Genomic DNA, 25,991 nt, shown 5'->3' on the forward strand with positions numbered 1-25,991 from the left:
AGTAGAAAAATATCACTTGTAAATGTTTTATATGAAGTAAATCATTATAAGAATGATTGAAGGAGCAGAATCATGATCTTTATTTATCCTGGGGGAATCCGATGAGCTATGAAGCGCATTTTCACGGATGTCCAGTAGGGGCGAGTCAGCGGAGACTGCAGTGGTTTACGATGTGGCCCAAAGTTAGGGTTGTATGGCCATCATAGCCCTACTGTGGCTTGTCTTTAATGAACTAAAACTACGAAACTATTGTTTTATTTCACCAAGTAAGGCCCACTGAGCTATTTACTGTAGCTCTTTTTCAGAAGCGACCTGGCCGAAAAATGACAGCCCAACGAAATAGTGCGTCATGTGGAAACGTATTACTGCCAAATTCTGTAAACGCGTGTCGATTCTAAATGTGGAGGGAAAACGCGGAGGACTTGGAGAAGAAAAAAAAACTCCACGACCATCCTGTATTCTCGGCAAGGTCGTTAACATCTCATCAAATGTGGCAACCCCCTAATTTTATGAAGGAAATGTGCACATCGGCCTGGTGATGTTCTAATGCGGTTGATGGTCTAACAACCAGTGTCTTGGAGGAGGAATGTCGAAGCCGGTGAGGTGTGGGATGTTTGAATCTCGAACGAGGCCCTCGTTCATTACTCTGGGCGCGTGGGAACACTTCACGGGTTCGATTCCGGCGTTCGGCGGGAGTAAGTAAATCAAAACACACCTGTTGTTAATTTACTAGGCGCACGAAGAACCGAAAATCCTCAGGTCGCTGTCTTTGACGGTGTCAAATAACAGATGCATGTCGTGTATTTGGATGCGAACACATTCCTGCGGAGGGAGCTGGTAGGAACGTTGGGTTGCTCGGTCAATGGCCAGGGTCAACGGCGGCGTGGTGTATTCCGCAAATATGCCCGACTGTGAGGGCGGGCACAAACCGGCGTGAGTAGGTTAAACGTTGAGTTTTATAAGGGCACCACGGGGTGACCAGCCCCTCCCCACCCTCCCCTCCCTGCACGACAGACGGACGGACACAATAATCCCCTGTGGGCTGGTGTCACCAGGAGGTTCCTACCAGTATAACTCATTGTAGTATTTACTTTACTGCATGATAAGCCGCTTTGCTGAGCTATCATTTGTGGCTATGTCGGTTCTGAAAAAGGATACCTCAGTGAGCTTTACCTGGTAAGATTAAACGTAGTTTAGTTGTGTTTTTATATATTTTTAATTGATTTGTTTACCTTTCCAATACTTTCCACTCCTTTCGTGTCTTTGTATTGTTTGTTGATGTCACGTTCTGACCGGCCCCGTACTGGATATCTGTGAAAAAGAGCTTAAACACGCAGGCTTTCGCGACCAACATCATCCATAATAGAGGGTTGGGTTTTTTTTGGGTTAGATCGCGTAAATATAAATGTGTCGTTAAACCCGCCACCACCCGACGCAGACAATTAGTAAGGTCTTGATTTGAAGCTTTCGTGACTGGAGGAATCCATACTCTTTGGTTCTTTCGGTAAAGTCACGTAGGTATAAAATAAAGATTTATTTAAAATAAAGATTTATTTAAAATAAATATGTATTTCATTTTATTTTTCGAAAGAACCAAAGAGTATAATTAGTAAGGTATTGTGTCATGTAAACAAAACTCGCCCATTCGTTACGAGTACAGCACACCGGCTGTACTCGTAACGACGTTTCGCCAGTAATTGCAACCGGCATCATCAGGCGAGAGCCACACATGGCTGAAATGGTAAACAATTACCACGGTTTATTTGTGTTTTATTTACGTGACAAACCTCACGACTCGGCTGTGTCTGGCGGTGGCGGGTTTAACGACACATTTATATTTACGCGATCTAACCCAAAAAAAACCTCTATTATACAAAAAAAGAGCTTCATAGCTTATCGGATTTCTGCAGTCTTAATAAACATTCCGATTTACATTTATTAGAGCACATGAGTATCCGCCAACAACCGTACTGGTCACGTGGTGCTCGGGGGGGGGGGGGGCAGGGGACCAATAGGGAACTCGACATTCGTCCGCGGCGCCTATCCGCGGCGGGAAATCTAAATTGTCGTCATGCGCGCATGCGCAGTGCGGCCGCGTTCGTAAAAAGTGGCGGGGCCAGGCACCCCTCTGGTGAGGCGAGCGGCGCGCGAAGTTTACTCTGCGAGGTTAAAGCGACCCGTCTTGTCGGCCGACCCTTAATCGGCAGCGCCATCTCCACGAACGCGCGTAAAAACAACATTAAAACGCTCGTGGGGTAATTTGGCACAACGGGAAGTGGCGCGAGATCGTAACGGAGTTTTATTTTTTTTTGTCGGTGGAGGAGGGCCTGGGTTTGTAGGAAGCCTACCGACTTTTCCTGAAAGACCCTGCCCGGGGGTGAGGGAGGTGACGGGGGGGGGGGGGGAGTTGGCCGCGGGAGCGAGGCGGGGGTGGACGTGTGATTTGTTGGGCGCAATTGCGCTATAACGTTAGAACTGTTGTAAATGTACTTTGTGCGTGCGCGGTACAAAAAAAACCTGCGACGTTTCGGTGTTGGGAGCTTGTGCGGGAGACTGGACAGAGCAAGCGACAGATTCGACTCGTGAGAGAGATTCAGACGCGCGGGGAGACGTCCCGAGTCAACATTGACGGACGCAGAGTGAGACGAAATGGGGGAACACAATTGCAAAACAACCAACTGTGCTGGCTGTACACGCGTCGTGTCAAGTCGGGCGATCTAAATTGCCCCCCCCCCTCGACTATTTAGATCGTGAGCACCTCTGGTTGGTGTGAATGGGACCCGTAGAAGACACGTGCGTGCGTGTGTACGCACACGGGCAGTGTTAAATGTTTCCAGCGTTCACTTACGTAACACGCTGTTGTTAATGATCAGACACTTTGCTCCTGTTCTTGTAGTGGGGAGCTGATCAGCAGCTTTTATATATACTCATGTCGAGATCTGTGAGACAGCGGACGGCTTCAGGAATAGCCTCGTTAAACGTCTCTTAAAGACTGAGTGATCGAAGAGGGCAAGTGCAGCATTATTGTGGCCCATAGTTTGAAACTGGCCACCAGAGTATACCGTCGACTGCTCAATTCACAAGCAGGAGGTCAGGAGTGAAATTTAGGTTAAGGGGGGTCGGTTCAATCCAAAACCATTCTGGGTTCGATAAAGTGAATACCACGTTGTGGTTCTTTTTACTGACAGACTGACCCACTTTATCCGAAAGTGGAATTGTCATCAATATATTATTAATGAGAACTCCTTGAATAGGGTAGGTGAGTGTGCTGATTATCTCCGCACATAAATGTGTAATTTCTTCGACTGGCTTTATACTGCCATAAAAGATAAGCACCGCACTATTGTTTATTTGAGCAGGTAGAAACTTGAAACCCTATTGGGACTTCAGATGTCCTTTAGAAATGCAGATCTGAGGTAAGGGACAACTGTGAACCACCCAGCAGGGATGGGTTCAGAAGCTTCATAGTGCTTTTCCTTTTCAGCCCGCTTAGGAGGGAATCTAAAAAAAACCCAGCCCATAGCCTCACACATCACATTGACTTTCTTATTTTAAGGGGAAACATCAAAGTGACATCTGTCATCGCTTGAGGGTTTCCCCTGTGATATGTGGAATGACAAATACCCATGTTCATGACTTTGCCCAGTGTGACCCCACGCCTTTTAAAATAGCGGACACTAACTTAATGGGCATACTTTCTAGAATTAACTTGATGTTTTCAACAAGTATTGAGCTCGCTGAGATGCATTATTTACAAGTGCGTTATTATGTAGGGTCACTTGGCATTTATATAATTGTAATCTCGGGTAATAAAACACAGTATTTGAGTTACCAAATTCGGTGTGAGTGAAGCTGAGACAAAAAGGTATTCTTTTGTTCGTTATGACAGGACATGTTAAACGCGGTTTTTGAAATTGAACATTTGCTCAGAGATGTCCTTGAGAAAACAGAATAACTTTGGTGGCACCTACCCAGTCGTGTGCATATGCATTGAAAATGTGACTTGTTAGTCGTTTCCTAGCAGCGAAACATGTTTACAGCCCACGCTGCTTCAGTCAGGGAGTTGTCAGTTGTGCAACACGATTAGGGAGTAAAATGTCTGGTTTATAACATTCTCCAAAACATTTTAATAGAGTTACGGTCTCCATATATTTGTGTTTTTAAGTACAAAGTAAAGTTCGTACTGAAATGTATAGGATTAGCATCACAGAAGCGTGTCATAACAGGAGTAATTAATTGCTTTTTCAATTGACTAACACACTTCGTCATGCTTATCTTACTGCCCTGGGGAATTTATCACCAAGTATTGCAGGCAAAGGACTGGTGCAATGTCCTTTGGTACTGTTACTTGTTCAGTGCCCAGCATACCATATGGAGGTGACAAAAACATTCTAGTCCTTATTTGAGCCGCTCGGCAGGATAGGTGTGTCTGGATTAGGGCCAGTGGTCACGGTAGCACCAACGATGACTAACCGTCGCTCGGTGTAGTGTTCAGTAATAAGGCAATTTTGATTTTTTTTGTCAAGCTAAAGCTGTGGTTAAATCATTATAGGCATGTAACATTTCACACCAACGCAATACCATGCAATTTCTATGAATGGGGACAACACAGGGTAATGATTCGTTTCAATTATGTTTTTGTCTGTTCTGTCTCTTCCGTTACTTTCTCGTTTGTACTGTATTTTCCATACTGCTTGTGTTAAGGACATTCTGTCATTTATAATGCCTGTCCTGTGCTGTTTGCTTTGTCTGCATTTGTATTTTTTTGCCTCTGTTATTCATTCCAACCATAAGCTTTGGAGAATAATGTTAATACATTTACTTGAATTTGAAAATAACACTGTTACATATTGCGATGCGTTTATCGTGAGTAATGAATCGAACTAGATTCGAAGCTTTTGTGACTGCAGGAATGACTCTGGTTCTTTCGGTAAAGTCACGTAGAAAGAAAATAAATTAAATAATAATAGAATACGACGTTTCGATTGCAACACAAGCAACCGTCATCAGGTAAGAATGAATGAGAAAACAAACCTAGTAAACTTAGAAATATAATGCAATTCAACACAGAGAGTCGGCTAACACAACAGTCAACACCCTACCTGGTTGATTACGTTCTTCCAAAGATTGCTAAATTTGAGAGAGAGACAAAACACAGACACGGAGACACATAGACATACACACAAGCAGATAGAGACACAACCTAGACAAACAGAGACAACGCCTCTGTGTCGAGGTCTTAATTAGAGAGAGGGGGGGGCAGAGAGAGGAGGGAGGATTGGGGTAGAGAAAATGAGAGAGTTGTGTGGAATTTCTGCCCATAGAGGATGGAGGAGAGACAATGGACTTATAATTATTATTTAATTTATCTTCCTTCTACCTGACTTTACCAAAAGAACCAAAAAGTATAATTAATCGACTGGAATGTATAATTCGTTACATAGCTACTAAATAAGCTAATGCCCCCTTCATTGGACAGGCCGCGAAGATGCAGGAGGCGGTGAGGTTGGTGTCGTGTGGTGATGACATCCGCCTGTGGGATGCACCGACCCTCACTCTCATCGACCAGTTCAACCCGCACAGCACCGCACAGAGCATCTCTTCGCTCGCAGTCTTCGGCCATCCTGACAATATCCTTTTGTGAAAATAATGTACAAAGTCCTTTTGTCAATCCAGGACTGAATAAGGTTCTCCCTGCGGCCAGTCAGCGTGGTTTGGTGAAGGTAGTGTACCAAGGCCAGTTCAGATATCCCTTGCCACTGATGTTAGCTGTGGCTGGGAATCGAACTTCGGTGGAAATGCTTGGATCCTTTAGCCACCGCCATTTGTTACGATCTCTCTTCATGCCATACGTCAGTGCTGTGGGTCAGATGCAAGGAGTGCTAAAGTGCTGTCAACCGTTTCGAGCCGTCTGGAAAATATATTTTGCTCTGCTGATGATGAAGACAAATGGCGGCCCTCTTACTTGATGGAGTTAGACCTCCTGATTGTGTTTTCTATCACCGTGTTATGATGAGGCTTTTGGAACGTCTTGGCCATCTGCCGTGTTTCATACCGATCTATGTTTGCTTTCATTAGCCCTGGTTAAAAATGCTTTTTAAGCGCCGACCTTAAAGATAACATAAGCCCCCTGGAGTGCAGTGACCAAAGAGCTGTGCTTCTTGACGATAGCCATTCTGCGGTGCCTTGCACGGTCATGAAATCAAAAAGCTTTTCATTTTATCGTGTGCATGCACGCGGCAGGAGGTGCTGAGGCTAAGTTGCGTTTGCCTTGACATGCGACTAACGTCCCTTTGTCCTGAGTGCCTCTGAGAGTGGCGACCAGATTACTCTCACAAGCTGCAAGGTGGCTTGCATCACCGTTCTTCAGCTTGCCGAGGACGTAAGATCCAATTTCCGATGAACAATATAATTGATCAAATATGAAATGTAAATGATCGCAAGACTCAAAATTGCACAAGTAGTTTTTTGTTGTCAGTACATATCAAGGTTGTGCATCCTCGACTGTGACACAAATTTCAATCGTAAAGGAGAATAAAATACTTTAATCTTATGGTAAAGTGTATTATATTATTACACCACTCTATTGACATCACTCTCATAAGTTTTAATACGCCAATGCAAATACATCACTAGAGAGCGCTATGGTAGCACCCTTGATCATAACCTTCAAGTAATTATTGAGCTTTTCATCTCGGACAGCTTTGGTGCCTGTCACTTAAAAGACAAACAATTGCAATGCATATTTCATTTTGAATACATAACGTTTGTTTTTGACGCATCAGTTTTTCTTTTTTTTCATTTCCCCCCCCCACACAGAAAGGACAGACTTGTGTCTCCCTCAGCTCCAATAGCCAGTTTGTCCTGAGCGGAGGAAAAGATGGCTCCGTCAACATCTGGGACCTTCATACAAAAAAGCTCCAGAAATCATTCACTGTGAGTTTGTTCAACACCCGCAGACTGTAGGAATGTAACGATGTATCTATTCATCTGCTAAATCGAGTCTTACGCTCTTAATGTACTCATACAGCCCTACTGTCAATCCACTGCTGGATGAGGGCCTCTCCACAAAGTCAGTCGTTGGGGGTTGTTTGTTCTCACTTCACCATGCTCATTCGTGAGGGTTGGTGAAGATTTCTCGAGTACAGAACAATTTAATTTGGCTGCACTGCCATGTAATCTTTGGCATGTGGTCTATTAAAATTTCTTGGCAACCTAGAAGACAAATTGCGCCCATTGTGAATGACTGCAGGACCACAGCGCTGCGGTCACGTGCGTCTCTTACAACTGGAACGACAACTATGCAGCGTCGGGCTCCCAGCACGGAGAGATTGTTCTCCACAACACGGTCACCAACCAGGCCAGCGCCCCCTTTACGCATCCAAAATCCCAGGTGAGTGCCGTGTGATAGTGAAACATGGGTACGTAAATACCGTATGTTTTGTTGCTAAATGTGTATTTACTTATTTAGTCATTCCTTGATAACCAAGCGAGAGTCTTGTGTTCAAGGCATACTTGGATTGGACACAGCTTTGCTTTCATTGTTTTGTTTAAACCTTTGATCTTTTTACTTAGAATATGTATTGCATTTGTTGGCCTATCGGCTGGTTTATTGTTGGCTCAGGTCTCTGAAACAAGTAAGGCATTTGGCTGACGAGTTTTCTTCACCCATTAACCGCATTCCCATCTCCCCAATGCAGCATAAAAACCCCTTCAGTTTTTACCCTCATTTCATTTAATGTGTTCTGTTGAGATCTGTTTTCAGATAAAGTAGAACGCTGACTGTGACAGAAACGCGTGTTGCCTTCCATGCGGCCCAGCAGCCGGTGCAGGACCTGCAGTACTCGTACTTCAAGAAGGCGCTCTTCGGCAGCGTGTCTGACGACGGCTCCGTCGTTTTGTGGGACGCGAACGCGCGGCGGCCTCACCACTCGTTCACCACGGCGCACAGGGCCCCGGCGTCAGCGCTCGCCTTCTCCCCCGTCAACGACCTCCTCTTCGTCACCGCCGGCCTCGACAAGCGGATCATCCTCTACGACATGGTCAGCAAGAGGTCTGTCGCAGTAAAATGTTTTGCCTGTTGGCCGAGTCGGCCCCTTGAAAAAATAGCTTGGGGCTTTTCCGCGGGATATAAACCTCAGATTCTGAAAAGTGTGTGTTGTGGATTGGTATTTTCAGGCTTAAGGAAAAAAACGAGACTGAACTAATGGGACAATACGAATTAGAACAATAAAATAGAGGTTAATTATTTCATTCAACAAAATATTTGACCAGCTAAAAGCCCTTTTTTTAAAGTGAGACCTGCATTGAGAATTCAGAGCTGAACTGATGCTTGACAATTCATTGCTCCGATTAGCTCCCTGCATCTCCGATTAGCATGGTTGGCTATGTACGGTGCTAAAGAAGTTCAACATACATACATGGCTGAGCAATCGCACATTTTTCGTTTGTTGCAGATCACAGATCAATCTGAGCGGTGCGTGATTAATTCTTTGGGTGCATAAACCATACATCTGCCGTCTGCTTCACAGTGGACGTTAAAGATCCTGTGACAGTTATTAGAAAAGAGTAAGCCATGTGTGCTGGCATCATGGTCAAAATTTGCTACGTTTGATGAACTAATTGAAAACTACTAAATTCGGGAAATCACGTAGCAACGGATGAAAGCCAAAGTACAGGCCGGTACTGTGTACACCCTGTGTCAGAGGTCGCAAACGGGTTTTGATTCCTTACCCGTACCCGGCCGCACCAGGGTCGCAAACGGGTACCCGTACCCGATACCCGGCCGGGTACGGGTAGCGGGGTATCGGGTAGGGTACGGGTATCGGGTACCCGATTGTGACCTCTGGGATGAAGCCATGTTGCAGGCGTGGGTGGGTTGATTCTAGGAACTTGAATTGTGAGAAGAGACAAGACTTTGGGAAATGAGTGACAAACGGTTACTCACCAGTGACTCACGGCCTACCCGTACCCGTACCCGGCCGCACCAGAGTCTCAAACGGGTACCCGTACCCGTACCCGGCCGGGTACGGGTAGCCGGGTATCGGGTAGGGTACGGGTATCGGGTACCCGATTGCGACCTCTGCCCTGTGCCACACAGCGGCAGCTGCCCCTAGGATCTCCTTGGCTGTGAACCACAGTCGGGCATTGAAATGGTTGAGATGACATGCGATATAAGGGGCTTTGAGTTGCTGAGGAGGCATTTAAGCAAGCGCTCTATGAATGCCAATCCTTATCCACCATGCATCTCCGTGTTTGGAGTGCAGTTGAAACTTCAAATGCCGCGTGTGCAAGCGTTGGATGTTAACGAATTTGGATTTTTTTTTCGTTGCGGGTAGCATACTGCGCTCCGTGACGGCGGAGTCTCCTCTCACGGCGGTGGAGTTCATGCCGGATGGATCGACTCTGGCGCTGGGAACGTCACGCGGCAAGCTCATCCTCTACGACCTGCGCATGATGTCGTCGCCTTTGCGCAGTGTCTCAGCGCACAAGACGTCCGTGCGCTGCCTGCGCTTCCACCACAAGCATGGCACTGCCAAAGTGAGCGAGCACAACCCCCCGGCCGTTATCTCTCACACGAAGTTAAACAACTCTCCCCTTGTTCTTGGTCCTTTCGGTAAAGTCACGTAGAAGGGAAATAATAAAATGATAAAAATAAAACAATAAAATTCTCACGACGTTTCCATTGCAAAACAAGCAATCAATGCTGTGGTTTTCACACCTGATGATTGCGTGTGTTGCAATCGAAACGTCGTGAGAATTTAATTGTTTTATTTTTATTATTTTATTATTTCCCTTCTATGTGACTTTATGGACAGAACCAATAATATGAATCCCTGCAGTCACGAAAGCTTTAAATCGAAACTCTCCCCTTGTGTGTGAACTTAGCCTAAAAGTCTTGGGACTCTTTGCTTTGATAAAGACTGGCATGAAATATATGATCCAAATCCAATTAAAAATATATTATAATGCAATACTGTGAGACAAAGCATGGTGGCGCAAGACTGGCAGATGATCGAGGGGAACCGCGCCGCGGATAGGGAGTGATTAAATCAGCTCATTTTTGCACACGCTAGGTGCATTATATCATTGTGAGACCATGGGAGATGGCGACGGCTTAGGGGGGGTGCTTCATCAGTAGATTATTTCTAGCTGATGATCATCATCAGTTTGTGTGCAGGCTCTGGGTGGATTCTAGATTTGAAGTTTTTGTGACTGCAAGGGTCCATACTCTTTGGTTTTTTCGGTAAAGTCACGAAGGTAAAAAATAAAATAAAAATAAATTAAATCACGACGTTTCGGAGGCAACACAAGCTTCCGTCTTCAGGTGGAACCGTCACGGAAGCTTGTGTTGCCTCCGAAACGTCGTGATTTAATTTATTTTATTTTATTTTTTACCTAAGTGACTTTACCGAAAAAAACAAAAAGTCTGGGTGGATTGTTACATTGCACGATCACGAAAGGTGCCAATTGCTTGGGAGGTGGTAATGGCCTTCGCCCAGCAATGGATTGACCATAGCTAATGAAGATGATGACTGTACCACATGTGACCACATTTACAATTATACTTCCATGAGGATTACGTTATCAGTGTAAACATGCCACATACACTGAGAGATACAAACGTTACCATGTTCATCTAATTCTAAAAACAGAAGAAAGCTACATTTAACACGGACTTATTATTTTTTTAATCTGCGCGTCTTGGGATGTATTTCTGTTATTATTGTCTACATTTAACCTTCACGTCACTCAGCTGTCATCCACTCTCTTGTCTTGTATAGTCGGAGGCTCAAATTAATAATTTGGTGGAAACCAAGAAGATGAATCCACTTTTTGTTTCATTTTCTAGATGGGCAATCCAAATTGGCAACAGTTAGTGGCAACTTTCTAAATTTTCTGCCACATGTTTTGGAAATAGGCCTTCATCTTCTTGGTTCTTTCGGTAAAGTCACGTAGAAGGGAAATAATAAAATAAATAAAAACATAATAAAATAATTCTCACGACGTTTCGGCCACAACGCAAGCAGCCGTCCTCAGGTGAAGAACAGGTCTGTTCATTCAGACGCTGTCTTCCCGACAGACCTGTTCTTCACCTGAGGACGGCTGTTTGTGTTGTGGCCGAAATGTCGTGAGAATTATTTTATAATATTGTATTTTTATTATTTTATTATTTCCCTTCTACGTGACTTTACCGAAAGAACCAAGAAGATGAATCCCTGCAGTCACGAAAGCTTTAAATCGAAAGAAATAGGCCTTTTCAAGAGGAAAATATTAAAATAATTTAACAAATCATTATTAATGCTGTGTTAGCACGTACAAAATCCCAGCACCTTTGTGATTAACATTGCCTCAGAGCACAAAACTACATACAGTAATTGGCAAAGGCTTTGGGCAATGGCGAATCTTTTTTTCAAACGTTAGCCTACTTATATATTTTTCTCACATGAACCACATTTTTAGTCTTTCAAGATCATTGTTAAGTGTAACATTTATATTATTATTTCGTGACTTTTAACACGTCTGCCTTTTGTTCATAACTATTATTTGTCAAAAAAACTTTGCTTATATATATTTCCTGCCCCCCCCCCCCCCCAAATATCTCCCCATCCAATTATTTTTGTCCTTGTAGTCATCTGCGTCAAAAAGTGCAGCGTCCTCAAAGGCCGTGGAAGCGCCTTCATCTTCCCTGGCCGGAAGCCGAGGAGGTGGGGTTGCTGTTGCGGCGCTTGGAGCAGATGCAAGCGGCAGCAGGGTGCCAGCGCCAACAAGCGGGGTCATCGCTAAAGCCGTCATCGTGGGGCACAACGGGGCAGGTTTGTCCGTTGTTGAAGGCATTATCCATTTAATTGCATTCAGAGGTATAGTCATAGTAGTATGAGTTGATAATTATCATTAATTAAAGCCAGGTAAGAGCTCAGGAAGAAGAACAAATGGCTTGGAGAACATATGCGAGTAGGAGACATTATATATTGATTGCTAAGAAAAGTAAGGTGGCTTGGACAGGACATGTCACGCGTGGGGATGATTGTTGGTGGCCGAGGCTAACTAATTAGTGGCAGTCAAAGGAACGAACATGCCTGAGTGGAGGTCAACCGCAGAGAAGAGGCAATGAAATTGTCTAGATTTGAATTGTTGCACTGCCAGGGTGAGAGATGGTGATGGCTTTTTTGGTGTGGGGGGGGGGCAGGTGGGGACCTTTATAAAGAAAACGGCCGACGATAATGTTTCAGGCTTGATCTGCAAGTTGGCCAAAAGATGGCGATATGATGATTAATAGCAGGGTTTAAATAAGTACAGCTAAACAAAACATGCATGACCAACGCAAACAGAGAAACAATGTTCCAGCTCGTTGTTATGCGTTAATGTGTTCGTCTGCTGACATTTGGCGTAATGGGCACATGGCTGTGTTGTCGCGTCTGGCATTATGAATCTGGCCTCTAGAGGTTTGGTGCAGAACAGGCATCAGAATTTAATGGTGTTGATAATGATGTGTAACTTTTCTCACAATCGGCACTCAACCAGTGGCTGTACTATGGAAATATTGGCCCCCGTCATATGAATGTAGAATTTCTATCACTGCCTCGCAGCCACCGGCAGAGATGAGCACCACCCCATGCTCGTTTTAGATTTTGATATTTTTTGACAATCATTAACTATATAATATATTTCGATTTAAAGCTTTCGTGACTGCAGGGATTCATCTTCTTGGTTCTTTCGGTAAAGTCACGTAGAAGGGAAGTAATAAAATAATAAAAATAAAACATAATAAAACAATTCTTTTCGTGACTGCAGGGATTCATCTTCTTGGTTCTTTCGGTAAAGTCACGTAGAAGGGAAGTAATAAAATAATAAAAATAAAACATAATAAAACAATTCTCACGACGTTTCGGCCACAACGCAAGCAGCCGTCCTCAGGACGGCTGCAGCCGTCCTGAGGACTTGAAACTCGGGCTATATTTATTACTTTTTCTGGAAAGTCACGGGCATGTTTTTCACCCAAGCAGACGGTATACTTGTTTGATAGTTTCATGTCTACATTGTTCGTGCGCTCCTGATGTACTTTGCAGGCTTGGTGCAGCCCACCAACCAGAATGCCCAGCTCAGTGGCCAAGCGAATCAACTTGACATGCTGGGGCGAGATAGCTTTGGCGAGATGTTTTCACCTGTACGAGAAGGTGAGAAAAAAACACATTTTATCTTTCACAATCTTACCGAAATTGTCAATTTTGGATTACGAGTCTTATTTGTGAATACACTGAATTTTGTATGCCCTTTGGGTTCATGTCAACCATGTTAATGGTTTGAATATATAGAATGCGTACTGGTTTGAATCCAAAGACGACGCACCATGGTGGTATGAATTTCTAGATGATGATATAAAATCTGTGAACATGTAGTAATCGTGAATACATAATTCTTGCATGCATGTCTCATGAGACAAATGATCCATTTTTATTTACTATCACATCCCTAATATACATATATTTAAAATAACATTGTGTGAACAAAAACATCTGTTCCAGTTTATAATTAATAATTTTAATACAGAGTTTCAAAACAAATGTCTGTTGCCACACCTGTAAAGTCTGGTTTATTGTCGCTGCCAGGGTTGAGCTCGGAGCTGAATTCCTTGGAAAACCACGATCTGTTATCCACAGCTTTCACCAAAACCAGCTGTAAGTGGCAAGCAGTGCAGGTACATTTGTAAATATTCCCATGCTCTCAAATAACTGTTACGAGGCCAACACAAAAGACGGTAAAAGACACCCTCCACCCGGCTTCCCCTTTGCTTGCAGTGTCGGATGGCATCAGTCTGTACGCCGCCAGCGCTCACCGTACCCCCGTCAGCCAGGGAGCTGGTTCCACTGCGACTGTAACCGCCACCATGGCGTCGGCGGCGCCAGTCACAGAAACGGCGTACACGACGCCGCTGCATTCTGCCCTGCCGCTCATCGACAGGAAGGACCCTGAGCTAGCCCTGTTCGTAACACCAGACTCGGTGACGTACACGCCCAAGGAGGTGACGTGGAGCCAGGAGGCCCGGAGCACGGTGCCAACTTCTCCCGGCCAGGTCAGTGTGTGGCAGGTGCGCTTGGGTTTGAGAAGAAATGGTTTTAAGAGAACGTGTCTGATGCTCAGGACTGCTGCGTCGGGTTTGCCACCTTCTTCTGTCTTCACTCTTTCCTCTCCTTGGCCATCTCCGTGTTCACCCCCTCAGTCCTTCAGATCCTGATCTTACCACTCAACTAGGTCTGCCTCTCGGTCGCTGACCTCGTGCTTCCGTCTTAATCATCTTTCTTCTTACGACATGTCTGACCTGTCCGAGTCAATTTTGTTTGAGCTTGTCTGAGATCGGGTACTATTCTTTCCCTCATCTGTGAAAAAGTGCTTCATAGCTCATTGGATTCCTCCAGTTTAAATAAAGATTCTGAGAAATTTTTTGACACGATCCAGTCTTGTGATCTGTGAGATCCATCTTCATGCTGCAGTGTACACCATCTGCTCCTCCCTGTTGTTTAGTACTGTTGGTCATCATTGGTCTTTGACTGTTGTAAGTACTTTCACAGTCGTCTAGATTGGATCGGAATCTTCCTCGCACATCACTCCATTTCTTTACATTTCACCTACACCTTGTGGGTTTTTGCTTTGTTTATTTTGTCCAGTCGCTATCCTGTTGTGGACCCTAGATACTCAAATATGTGTCAGCTTAAGTTAGAGGGGTCTGTATCGCCATTGGAGATTGGAATTTCCACCCCTGGTTCAGGGCTGCCAATAAAGATAAGGACCTCCCAAAGTTTGCTTGAATAGGAATGCACGTTAATTTTCACTTGAATCACTCTTTGAAATAATATCATTGGAATTGCAATACTTGTTGTTGCTGAAGAAAATGTTTCTATTCGTATTGGTATTTTTGTAGGGGTATTTAAATGTACCCTCAATGTTGGCCAGTACGCGTTTAAATGGAATGTCATCAAGTGGCACTTAGACATTCTTGACCTTTCCGTTGACTGCGCAGGAAAATAGCACAGCGCCTCAAAAATAGTGGCACATGGTACACGTTCAGCATTCATATACTTTGGTATATGTGGAAATTTTTTCATTTTTGTTTTATTGTTTTTCTTCCTCGACATTCTTTTTCAATTACTAAACATAGACCTAATACCAATCTTTACCGTGACACTGATCGTGAATGCTTCATGTCATCGAGTTACTTTTCAACATTATAAAAAAAACATCTAAATATTCACAATGTATGTAAATGTTTTATTTTTCAAATAATGAAGCAACATTTTAGTTATTTAAAAAAGTATTATTTGTAAAAGTGTTATTGTCGTATACATTACACTTTGCTCCCGTCTTCCTTGATTGCAATTTTTACACACGTGAAGAATACTGATGTTGAAGGATCCCTTACTGTGTCAAGCATTTTTGTACTCTGTACTCTGTTAACATGCCTGGTGTGTTTCTGACAGCTATGATTTATTTTTATTGTTTGTTGTAACTTTCTGCGCCACCCCAACTGGAGAAGTGTGAAAAAGAGTTTCATTGCCCATCGAATTTCTCCAGGATAAATAAAGATTCTGATTCCAATTCCGCTGTGCTGACACCATCGTTGCGCCCATCACCTGCTTTCGCTCCCACAGTTTGCCACGAGGCCGGGCTCGGTAAACTCCAGCAACTCTGAGCCGTACACGCCGACGTCTGCTGGTAGCGCAGCTGCCCTGGGCGCCAGCCCGCACCTGAGCGGGCGCGAGCGAACGGCTGGCAAGGACGCTCGTGTCTCCGGCACTCCAGTCCTCGCGGCCACATGTGAGCCCTGTTCTGTTTATCGGCGTTTGCAAGATGGTGGCAGAGCGTGGGAAGGCGCAGGGGGTAAAGTTGCAGGCATGGTAACGATTCGCTCCCTCGCGATTCAATCCCTTTGCCACAAGTTGGGATTTAAAGCAAGAATCGATTCGACTTTGCTTTGTAGTGAATTTGGCGCCTATATTGGCTGCATGGGTCACGTAAATTGATGGCATTCAAAACATTATTTGTGCAAGTATCATTTCTGTAAAAATACCTATAATCGATGAATTGACGTGTCCACCTGTACTTTTACCCTGGGCCATGCTGTGGTGTTGCCATCTCCCAAGTGGTCTTTTATCATTTCAACTTAATCCCTGATGTTGTTGCCCATTTAATTTACGCACGCGGTAATGGGATGCGGTTGTATTTAAATGCGATATAGACTGAAATTGTCGTTACATGCGAAGTAACCCGTTCTTCTATCAGTGACTATGTCCTCCTCTCTGTGAAGCGTCTTCATTAATACCGCTTTGTCTGCCCTGCACACCACTGTACTCTTTTCCCTATTAAAAAAAGTAAATTATTCCAAGTCCTCTCAATGTAAGGAGCACCTTGAGATGCAGACACGTGTAGACGCTATTATGAATCCCCATTGTAATTGTAACCAACGTTTAAAATAATAACAAACCTTTTATGAACGTTTCTCACATCGCTCTGTGCGAGAGTGAAAATTGGTACAAGGAAATGCCATGGCCTCAAAGATTGTTAACATAAATTGTAGAAAAATTGAGCCACTGTATTTTCAAGAACAAATCACGTGAGATAGATACCACCACCGTTGTCACTAACACTAGCATATAACAGAAACATGCGAGTGTATAATAGCCCGACGCTTAAGGCAGTGGCTCTCTTCTTTTGAGATGATGATGAATGTTAGTATGGGTTTACTATGTCCCACTTTGCCCAATGGAAGTCTGTCCTGTACAGAGGAAAACGAGGGGATCCTCGTGAGATAATTGCCAACGCATAAAAATATTTTCCATCATAATTTCATAAAAGTGAGTTTCTACGATCATGTACCATTACAAATGTATTGAGATTTTTGCACTGGAGTGAATGTAGTGACCCCTAGCAGCTCGAGGGGTTACTTGAAGCAGTTATCTGCAACATATATGATACAAATATATTATTTTTTTATTTGGAGCATTCATGGATTCGTATATATTAATAAATATCAATCAATTAATCGATCCAGGTGACCTGTGCAATAGAGGCAATTTATCGTGTGTCCCACTGGGTTTATTTAACCTATTGGGGGGAGCGGTAGTGTAGCGGTTAGCGTGCTGCGCTATAAACCTGGCAATCCGGGTTCGATTCCCGCTCACAGCCAACACCAGTGACAATTATCTGAACCGGTCCTGGGCCTCCCCTAGGTCGACTCAGCCTGAAATTAGTACCTGGTGCGGTGTGTAAACATCGCCACTGGGGAGAAAAAGGCGGTCGGGCGTGGTGCTGGCCACCCACCCCCTCGTGTACCGTTCTGGCCTTCATAGGTGCTCGCTAACAGCACTTGCCCCTACAGTCTGTTAAGGGTATACGGGGGATTTTTTTTTAATTTAACCTATAATAGAGTTTTTTTGGGTAAGATTGCGTAAATATATGTGTCGTTAAACCCTCCACCACCAGAAACAGCCAACTAGTAAGGGTTGTCATGTAAACAGAACGTGGCCAATTCGTCACTAGTACAGCACACCGGTGTGTTGGAGAGCCAAGCCACAACATTTACAATCTGAGTACGACGTTTCGCCAGTAATTACAACTAGCTTCATCATGCGACAGCCAGATTTTTGGAAAAGTCCACCTGTTTCATTCCTTATATAGAGGTATACATTATGCATGCGCATTATGCGGGCCCATTGATCTCGTCCTTCCTGTCCGTTGTGTGTATTCAAACAGCCGTACCAACAGTAAATCCTATTGAAGTATGGTGGCCTGTATAGGCATGCGTTTAAACAATGTATTATTCGCTTCCACGCAGCACTAAATATAGAATATGACCCCTATATTCTTGATGTTCCTTATGAAACAATGGGAGTGGCAGAGCATTAGCTTAAAAGTTTTCATGCATTCGCTTTCTTCTGTCTGTCTTAGGGATACGATAAATCTCGTAAAGATTATCCGATATGAGTGCCACATTAGTATGAAGTTTTTGTTGCTATTCAACGACTTTCTCTTTAGAACACTGGCCAAATTGATCAAAGGGTTTTTCAAAACTTGAAGACAAAATCCAGCACTCAAAGAATTTGCCTTAGCATCTGTGCCCTTGTGGTATCTGTGCCCCCGCGGCTCCCCTCCCCTGTGCCATCTCGTGTCACGTGCCGCGTAACGTCATCTTTGTTGTTCAGCTTATCGCTGCTTGAGACCTTCCAAGAACAAATGCATGTTGGAAAGTTATTACGGAATCCATGCACATTCATGGTTTTTTTATTATTTGCTTGTTTGCCTTCGGTCTGACAGTCCAATGTGTATACGCCAACAAAAGTTGCCTCCATCACCCATCCCTGAAGCCTCGTGCCCATCTGCTGTTCTACTCTTGCCCCCCTTGCCTTGCATTTTAACCTTCTCCCTAGGGCGACGTTCATTCATCTAGGAGGGCTGGCGTTGCTCCTAAGAGCGAGCCAGCGGCAGGAACGACGTCTGCTTATTTTCTTTTTATGTCTGGGTCTGCTGGCGCAGCGTCCGCATTGTATTGATGTCGCTGCGCCTTTTGTGATCCTGCGCAATCTTAACGAGCGCTTGCTTATGAGCCACCTCAAAGTCACCGGGGTGTAAATGCAAACTGGCACGCTTTGTGCGTTTGATGGTGCGCTTCAAGTACGGGCAAGTCCTGGCTTGCCATGCCTCGCGTTTGCAAAGAGGCGGTCGAGAATGCACCCTTGAACCCTTGCGCTTAACAAATAGGCTTGGGCAGAAATGAGAGCACTCGTGGGTTTTTTGCGTGCGTTAAATTGTTGCTCTTCAGAGGCCAGCATGAAACCAAATAACCCAGTTGTTGCCGGTCCACACTTGTGTACGCTTCGTGCGTTCTGTACCAGTACACTTGCACAGTGTAGCTGCGGTACGTGAAAAAAAATATTCGCGTGCTTTTGAGTTTGAACATTTATCCTGCAAGTAAAGAACACGTGATCCTCATGTTTCTTTCTGTGCTTGCAAATGTAATGTGTGTTTTTATAAATAAAATAATTTATTATTGTATCATTTAATATGGAGTGGCACAAGAGTGGTTTGCGCTCTACGCTGTGAACCTACGACCTGAGTTTCGATCCATGGCCAGAGCTACCAGTGATGTCTGTACCAGTATTGGGCTCGGCTTAGAACTACACACCTGTCAACCCATACGGTTTACCCGTATTCTTTTACAGGGAAATTGAGTTTTCAGATCCATACGGCGTACAGCCCTTTCAATACAGGCAAAATAAATTGTCTTTGTATTTCTCCCTTGTGATGGGACTTTGTAGGATGAACGTTGAGATTCATAAGGGCACAGGGTGACCAATAAGGTCTGAATTGAGCTGTAATAAGGTAGGCACTGATAAGGGGTTGACATGTATGGAACTATGGTAAAAACAACGTGCATGACCGACACAGCATGGATAGGCCTTCATCCAGCAGTGGATTGACAAAGCTGTGACAAATAGTGCGGTGGCATCGCTGGAGGGTGCTGTGGCAGCACTTCTGATGGTGACTTTTGGTTCTTCGTCTCAAACAATGCTTCAAACTCATGTGGGACAGACCAGGATACTCGGCCTAGGTATGCGTCTATAAAACAACTGTATTTTTAGATTGCCTTACAATTTGCATGCTTTAAAAATATATATTGTTGCTCTTTCAAATCACCTTGAATGCAACTGAGTCTTGTGAGATCTGAGAAGCTAAGCAGGGCTGAGCATGCTTAGTATGCAGATGTGGGTGTCGGGGTTCGTAGATTTGAGCTGTAAGGTGACCAGGAGATAGCAGTGAAGTGATGGAGTCTTGACTCAACCAATGCCGGAGCTTTGAGTGTCGTGCCATACATAGTACTGTATGCGTGAGTTTTCTTCACATTCCGTTTTCCTCCCACGCGTGAAAAAACAATCGTGGAATCGGCCAAACATTGCAACGCAGGACAATCTTGAAAAAAGTCTCAAGACTTTAATCTCTCCTGCATGAAATGCTTCATTGTTTATTATTATTGATCACAACTTATTTTGCGTGTACATTTTCTCGATCTAGACGCGGCGGTGACGCCACCCGGCAGGCCGGTGGTGGAGGTGGCGGGAACGCTGGCACAGCGAGTGGCGGACGTGGTGCAGAACGGCGAGACCCACCGAATGCTCACCCCCTTCCAGGTCGACTTCATCCGAGGCATGATCGAGGACACCATGGAGACCTACACGTATGTGTGTCTCTCCTGGGGGGCGTCCCCCCTTGCGTCGTTTCTGTTCTCACTCTTGTTGTTGCGCGGCGACAAACCTTCCGTTGAGAAGTCTTGCGGTGAGCAGTGCTTCATGTTATATCGGAGAACCGCCTAGGAAGATTGTCGCACGCCTACTTCTGTGTTCCCCTTGTCATGGGGACATTTATGATTGTGATGTACTCATTTTGGGGATAAAATAACGAATTTCATAATTCATTATCTCAAGTATAAATTGATGGAATCTTGTTTTTTGTGTTTGCTTAGTCAGATACATTGGCAATGCCTTTGATCGAGCATTTTGACAGCAAGAGTTGTAGTGGATCACCTACATTTGTGAAAAATTATCATTTGAAAGGCATAGGCCAAACCCTAATCCCATTTGAAATAGGTTTTCCGAGATGAAAATTTTACGCGATTATTATCGTTGAGAGGGCTACCAATTTGTGTTTGTCATGCAGGGATGCATTCCATCGGGACATGGTGAACCTGCAGGTGGAGATGCTGCGGCAGTTTGAGATGCAACAGGTGAGTCGGCACGCCGCTGTGAAACAATCCAGGGTGTGCGCGTATAGTTAGCAATTCAGATTTGTCAGCTCCATCGTTCAGAGCGACATGAACCGGAGTAGACCGAGGGTATCGTCACTGTTTCTGCGTCCTCTGGGTCACATGCTGAAAGCGGAACCTATTGTACAGCCCTTTCTTCAATCTGCCGCTGGGTAAGGGCCTTTTGCGCCGTACCAGTCGTGGAGGCTATTTGTTTGGTCATTGTGGTTTGATGAAGGCAGCGAGAATAGATGTTTGGGGTGGCGAGACGTTATAACTACCTCGCCTGGTATACAGGGAGTTTGCATGTTCTCCCCGTGGTTGTGTGGATTTTTCTCCGGGTCCTTCGGTTTTCCCCCTCCATATCTAGAAACACGCGTTTCGAGTATTTGGTAAGCCACTTGGTCGAGCTATCATTTGTGGCCAGGTCGCTTCTAAAAAAGAGAGATGTATAGCTCAGTGGTCCTTACCTGGTAAAATAAAATAAAAAATATAGTTAAATAGAGTTTGCTTATAGTGCAGTACATCAATGGATTTTCCCCGCATTGCAGCTTGAGTCACGCTCATTGACACACGTGCGGTTTGCATGCAAATGATTTGTCACTGCGCTGTGTTCAAGACCTATATGTGTTTGGCTCGGTGTCCTTAGTAGTGGGCGCCGTTGGCATGTGCACTTCTGTTTTGGTTACGTGGATAATGCGTTTGGAATGAGACTGCCGAATGCAACAGTACAATCTGGCTCTGCCTTTGCAAAAAATGCTAAACTATCTCTTGCACAATGAGAACTGATGCTGTAAAGCAGCTTGAATCGGCTCAGTAGTTTGTTTGCCAGGGAATAAGGCGTGCTGTTCATTTTGCTTTTTGAAGTTAATCCAGCATATAAAATAAACATTCTGAGTATCCTAATGTTACTTGCCAGTAGGTTTGTTTGATTTTTCTGGAACAGTATGTGTGCATGAGTGTCATTTGTTATTCCCAACACTAAGTCAGAGATGTTGGGAATATAACAAAGTAAGAAACATCTGATGTTATGCTTAGCATGATGCTCGTCCTAACTTTCACATGGCCAGCAATTCGAATTAACTCCTTTTCTCAGTTTTATTTAAAGTTAACATGAGAATAAACTGTGCTTGCACGAGTCTGTGTATGCGGGTGTGTGTGAAGGCGGTCGGGCGTATAGCTGGCCACCAACCCGCTCACGTGCCCTGCCGGCCTTCATAGGTGCCCACTAACAGCACTGCCCCTACAGTTTGTCAAGGCTACACAGGGGATTTTTGTCTTTGTGTGCCCGTGTATGTATTTCTATATTTTGTGTGTCTGCATGTTTGGGGAAACCTGGTTAGCCCACTGCGCTCCGAACGTTTGTTTCCCGTCCAATACTAATTTCGGTGGCAAGTGATATCTGAACTGGTTCTGGGCCTATTTCGATTTAAAGCTTCCGTGACTGCAGGGATTCATCTTCTTGGTTCTTTCGGTAAAGTCACGTAGAAGGGAAGTAATAAAATAATAAAAATAAAACATAATAAAATTATTCTCACGAAGTTTCGGCCACAACGCAAGCAGCCGTCCTCAGGTGAAGAATGAAACACCACCAAGCTTGGAGCGTATATTTAAGCTGGGTTGGAGGAGGGAAGAAGAGCGCCTTGACAACAGAATGTGCATATCAAGAGGAATTTGGCATATTTATGGTCAAGGCGCTCTTCTTCCCCCCTCCAACCCAGCTTAAATATACGCTCCAAGCTTGGTGGTGTTTCATTCTTCACCTGAGGACGGCTGCTTGCATTGTGGCCGAAACGTCGTGAGAATTATTTTATTATGTTTTCTTTTTATTATTTTATTACTTCCCTTCTACGTGACTTTACCGAAAGAACCAAGAAGATGGTTCTGGGCCCTCATCTGGGTTGACTCAGTACGTGGTGCGATGTGCAAACATCAGCGCTGGGGAGAAGAAGGTGGCTAGGGCGTGGTCCTGGCCTGACCACAGCCTCGTACGCTCTGCCAGCCTTCATAGGTGCCCGTGAACAGTCTTTGTCTGCATGTGTGGCAGCATGTGCTTGTGCATGGGTCTTTGTAGGGTATGCGTGTTTATACGTGATTGTATGTTATATGTGTGTGCGCGTGTGCTTGGACTCACCGGACCATTCAAGAACGTGATGGAGTCCCTCCTGGAGCGCTACTCCATCAACTACACCCTCGTCGCCGAGATCGAGCGCCTACGCGAGGAGAACAAGAAGCTTCGCTCCAACTACTGACCTCTGACCTTGTCGAAAGTTAGATCCACATCCGAGCGATAGGTTGCCCAACTCGATTGCGTGCAACTGAAACGCATATGTGTGGATGTCTCCAGCAACCATTGTTCACAGCCGAGAGACACTCTACTTTCAAGCATTGATCAGCCCAGCGATTTGTAGCGACGTAATTTCGTCGTGCGCTGCACACTTGCGAACTTTCAATCCGTCGTTCCAATCATAGATGCGGCGTTTTATTTTGTCGTGGCTTTTAATTTCCTTGTTCCGCAACTACTCGCTCGGATCTGGACAAAGCAGTTGCGAGCCATTACTTGGCGCGATTTCAAGAGCGATTTGGTTGTGCAACTGTTGGCTTCAGTTTTGGGCCACGTTAAAGACGACTACTGACCCTCTCCCATCCACTTCTGCTGGAAGTTTTAAAGCAATATGTGTGGAGATAACATTCACCATGTACGAACAGCAATAACCATTCGTGTTCTATGTCCCTCTTGTAACACGCTCATTGCCATTTACCTGTATATATGTGTCTATATTAATGTGGGGAGCGGTAGTGTAGCGGTTAACACGCCGCGCTACGAACCCGGCGACCCAAGTTCGATTCCCGCTCACGGCCACCACAAGTGACGAATATCTGAACCAGTCCTGGGCCTCCCCAAGGTCGTCTCAGCTTTAAAGTGACTACCTGGTGTGGTGTGTTAAAACATCGCCACAGGTGAGACGAATGCGGTCGGGCGTGGTGCTGGCCACCCACCCCCTCATGTACCGTGCTGGTCTTTAAAGGTGCTCACGAACAGCACTTATCTAAAAAAGGCTGTTTAGGCTTTCAGGGGGATCTTTCTATATTCACATGTGTGTGTATATATGTATATTTATGTACCTGTCCATGCCTGATAAAAACGTGATTAAGGGCTATACATTTTGAAAAGCACATTGAGGGTACTGTACCATCATAGCAGAAATTGTTCAGAAAAACGTGCCCAAATTCTTGCGATAAGAACCTTGTTTGCGTAGGTCACTTGGCTCAGGAGTGGAAGGCAAACTGTCGGTCACGTGATCGCACAAAAAAATGTCCGGAGCCGCGGGGAGTATGTGGATATGCCACACTCCTGTATGCAGATAATGCAGTAGCAGCACTGGTGAAAACGTGGAACTTTTGTAATTAAGACTGCCTGCCTGCACTGGCGGAGCCAGTGGGGTGGGGTCGCACGTGCCCCCCCCAATGATCCGATCGAAATTAGGGATTTCGATCGGATCATTGGGGTTTATTAGTAATAAATCGGCATTTTGTGACCCCACTGCCACTGTAGCATATTATTACGTGCCAGGAACTCTATGAGATGATAGGACAATAGTCTGAGTCCATAATTGGCACTAAGTAACGGCAAAGCAGTTATAAGTGACTCACAGAATTGTGCGCAGTTGCGTATGCAGTACACGACTTCCCTGAAGGCAAACACCTTCAGCGAGCGCGATGCCGATCACACAACGCGGTTCGAATTCGACCCTCGATCGATGGCTGCGCCATCGCCGCACACGCGTCGAATAAAAAGCAAGGGACAAGTCCTTACTAACAACTATTATTTTTCATTGCTGGAGGGGTTGCCCCCCCTTAACGTGGTCCTGTGGCATTGGCTTTGGAGGGCATGAGACATTTAAACCGTATTCATCGAGTGCTAATGCCTCATTGGTTGTGACCGCACAAAACACAAGAAATCAAATGTTAAAACAGGCTGTGGGGTGCAGTTTTATCTGAACATGTACAATTAAAACCGGGGGGGGGGTTCTTTATAAAGGAGTTTATCAATAAATAGCACGTCGGTTAGATATTAACAGCCATAACCTGCCTGGACGAGTTTCGAAAAATTCCAGCGTGGTGCAGTAAGCTATCATCAAAAAATGATTACAGTACATGCAATCTACAAGTCTTCCGAGTTGTACAAAACTAAACAGCACAGTTTTTTGCCGTACATTGTAAAAAGAGACGGGGGGGGGGGGGTGTGGAAAATGTATAAATGCATTTAAAGTAATTCGAACTTTAATATTTGTGTTAATTTAACAGTTTTTGCTCACTCGGTCTGGTTGTAGCGAGCGGTTCTGTGGGAGGTCGGTAAACTTACCCCCCCCCCCAGAGTACAGTGACAGAAAATAACCACATTTCGTGTGTGTGCTGTGTCATGTGTAAAAAAAAAGGGTCCTGATTAAGTAGCCTGTTTTTTTTATGAGTGCCTTTCCTTAATCCGTCGGTGTGAACCCCTCCCAACGGAGGAATACCGTTACACGTCAAGATGTTAAAAAGCTCTTGAGTCGGTGCCTTGGTCTTGTAGAGGTTTTGAAAGGAATGAAAAGTAAAAAAAAACCTCAACTGCTGAAACCTCTCTGCATTCATCCTGATTTGTACCTCACACCATTTTTCGACATCAAACGTACCATTCTTGTCCTTATAGTATGCCTGTTCAACCTCTTATTTGATCGTTTTCAATGGATATGCATTCGGATGCATATTTTTAATGCCAGCCTTTGTACGAGTTGGCGTTCCATGTTTGGTATGGCACTTAATAAACTGACGATTATTCATGATACAGAATTGCGCGGCTGTGAAAAAGAAATCCCATCAATGTCTGTCCACGAGCGTAGGCCATTGTGTGCCTGCGCCATTTAAACACTGCCGCCCACATTTACGAAGTTACGGAATGTTTCTTTGCACTTTTCAAAGGCCACCCCTTCGATTATAACCGCAGTGTGTTGACTTATCTTCAACGGCGCCATTACGTGGCAGTGTCTGGCTTGCTATAATTAGAGCACTCGATTTGCAGTTGGAAGCTTGTGAGTTTAAATATCAATCGGGAGTTGACTCATCCCGTCATTTGCCCGATGTTGATAGAGTTAAGCACACTTCGTGAGAAGTCGGCAAAAGTTTTTGGTTTTCAAAGAACTGGCCCCTGCCATGGGAA

The 25,991-nt window shown here is 44.7% G+C and overlaps 1 protein-coding gene across 5 annotated transcripts; it reads left to right on the plus strand.

Moving 5' to 3' along the window:
• The first annotated feature begins 2,080 nt into the window (after nt 1–2,080).
• On the plus strand, nt 2,081–25,624 carry NEDD1 (NEDD1 gamma-tubulin ring complex targeting factor). 5 transcript variants are annotated; one of them, XM_078609588.1, is made up of 15 exons: nt 2,081–2,131; nt 5,480–5,630; nt 6,288–6,382; nt 6,820–6,936; nt 7,253–7,393; nt 7,821–8,053; nt 9,339–9,540; nt 11,633–11,816; nt 13,071–13,178; nt 13,611–13,679; nt 13,800–14,074; nt 15,648–15,813; nt 20,065–20,227; nt 20,707–20,773; nt 22,939–25,624. In XM_078609588.1, the coding sequence occupies exons 2-15, from the start codon at nt 5,489–5,491 to the stop codon at nt 23,041–23,043; spliced, it is 2,067 nt and encodes a 688-aa protein (XP_078465714.1). In that variant the 5' UTR covers nt 2,081–2,131; nt 5,480–5,488; the 3' UTR covers nt 23,044–25,624. The 5 variants fall into 5 exon arrangements, with proteins under 5 accessions (XP_078465714.1, XP_078465713.1, XP_078465712.1 ...); XM_078609587.1 differs by having other exon boundaries at nt 2,109–2,227; XM_078609586.1 differs by lacking the exon at nt 2,081–2,131 and adding an exon at nt 2,251–2,377.
• Nucleotides 25,625–25,991: the final 367 nt, after the last annotated feature.

This window comes from Lampetra planeri, chromosome 32 (assembly GCF_965212315.1).
Source record: "Lampetra planeri chromosome 32, kcLamPlan1.2.h2, whole genome shotgun sequence".
NCBI classification, from domain to species: Eukaryota; Metazoa; Chordata; class Hyperoartia; order Petromyzontiformes; family Petromyzontidae; genus Lampetra; species Lampetra planeri.

Excerpts from the sequence above, each read along its gene's own strand:
- NEDD1 (XM_078609588.1), top strand. The coding sequence starts at position 5,489 with ATGCAGGAGGCGGTGAGGTTGGTGTCGTGTGGTGATGACATCCGCCTG. Across the intron at positions 13,179-13,610 it reads GTTTTCACCTGTACGAGAAG|GGTTGAGCTCGGAGCTGAAT; the intron begins GTGAGAAAAAAA and ends TGTCGCTGCCAG. Across the intron at positions 20,228-20,706 it reads GACACCATGGAGACCTACAC|GGATGCATTCCATCGGGACA; the intron begins GTATGTGTGTCT and ends TTTGTCATGCAG.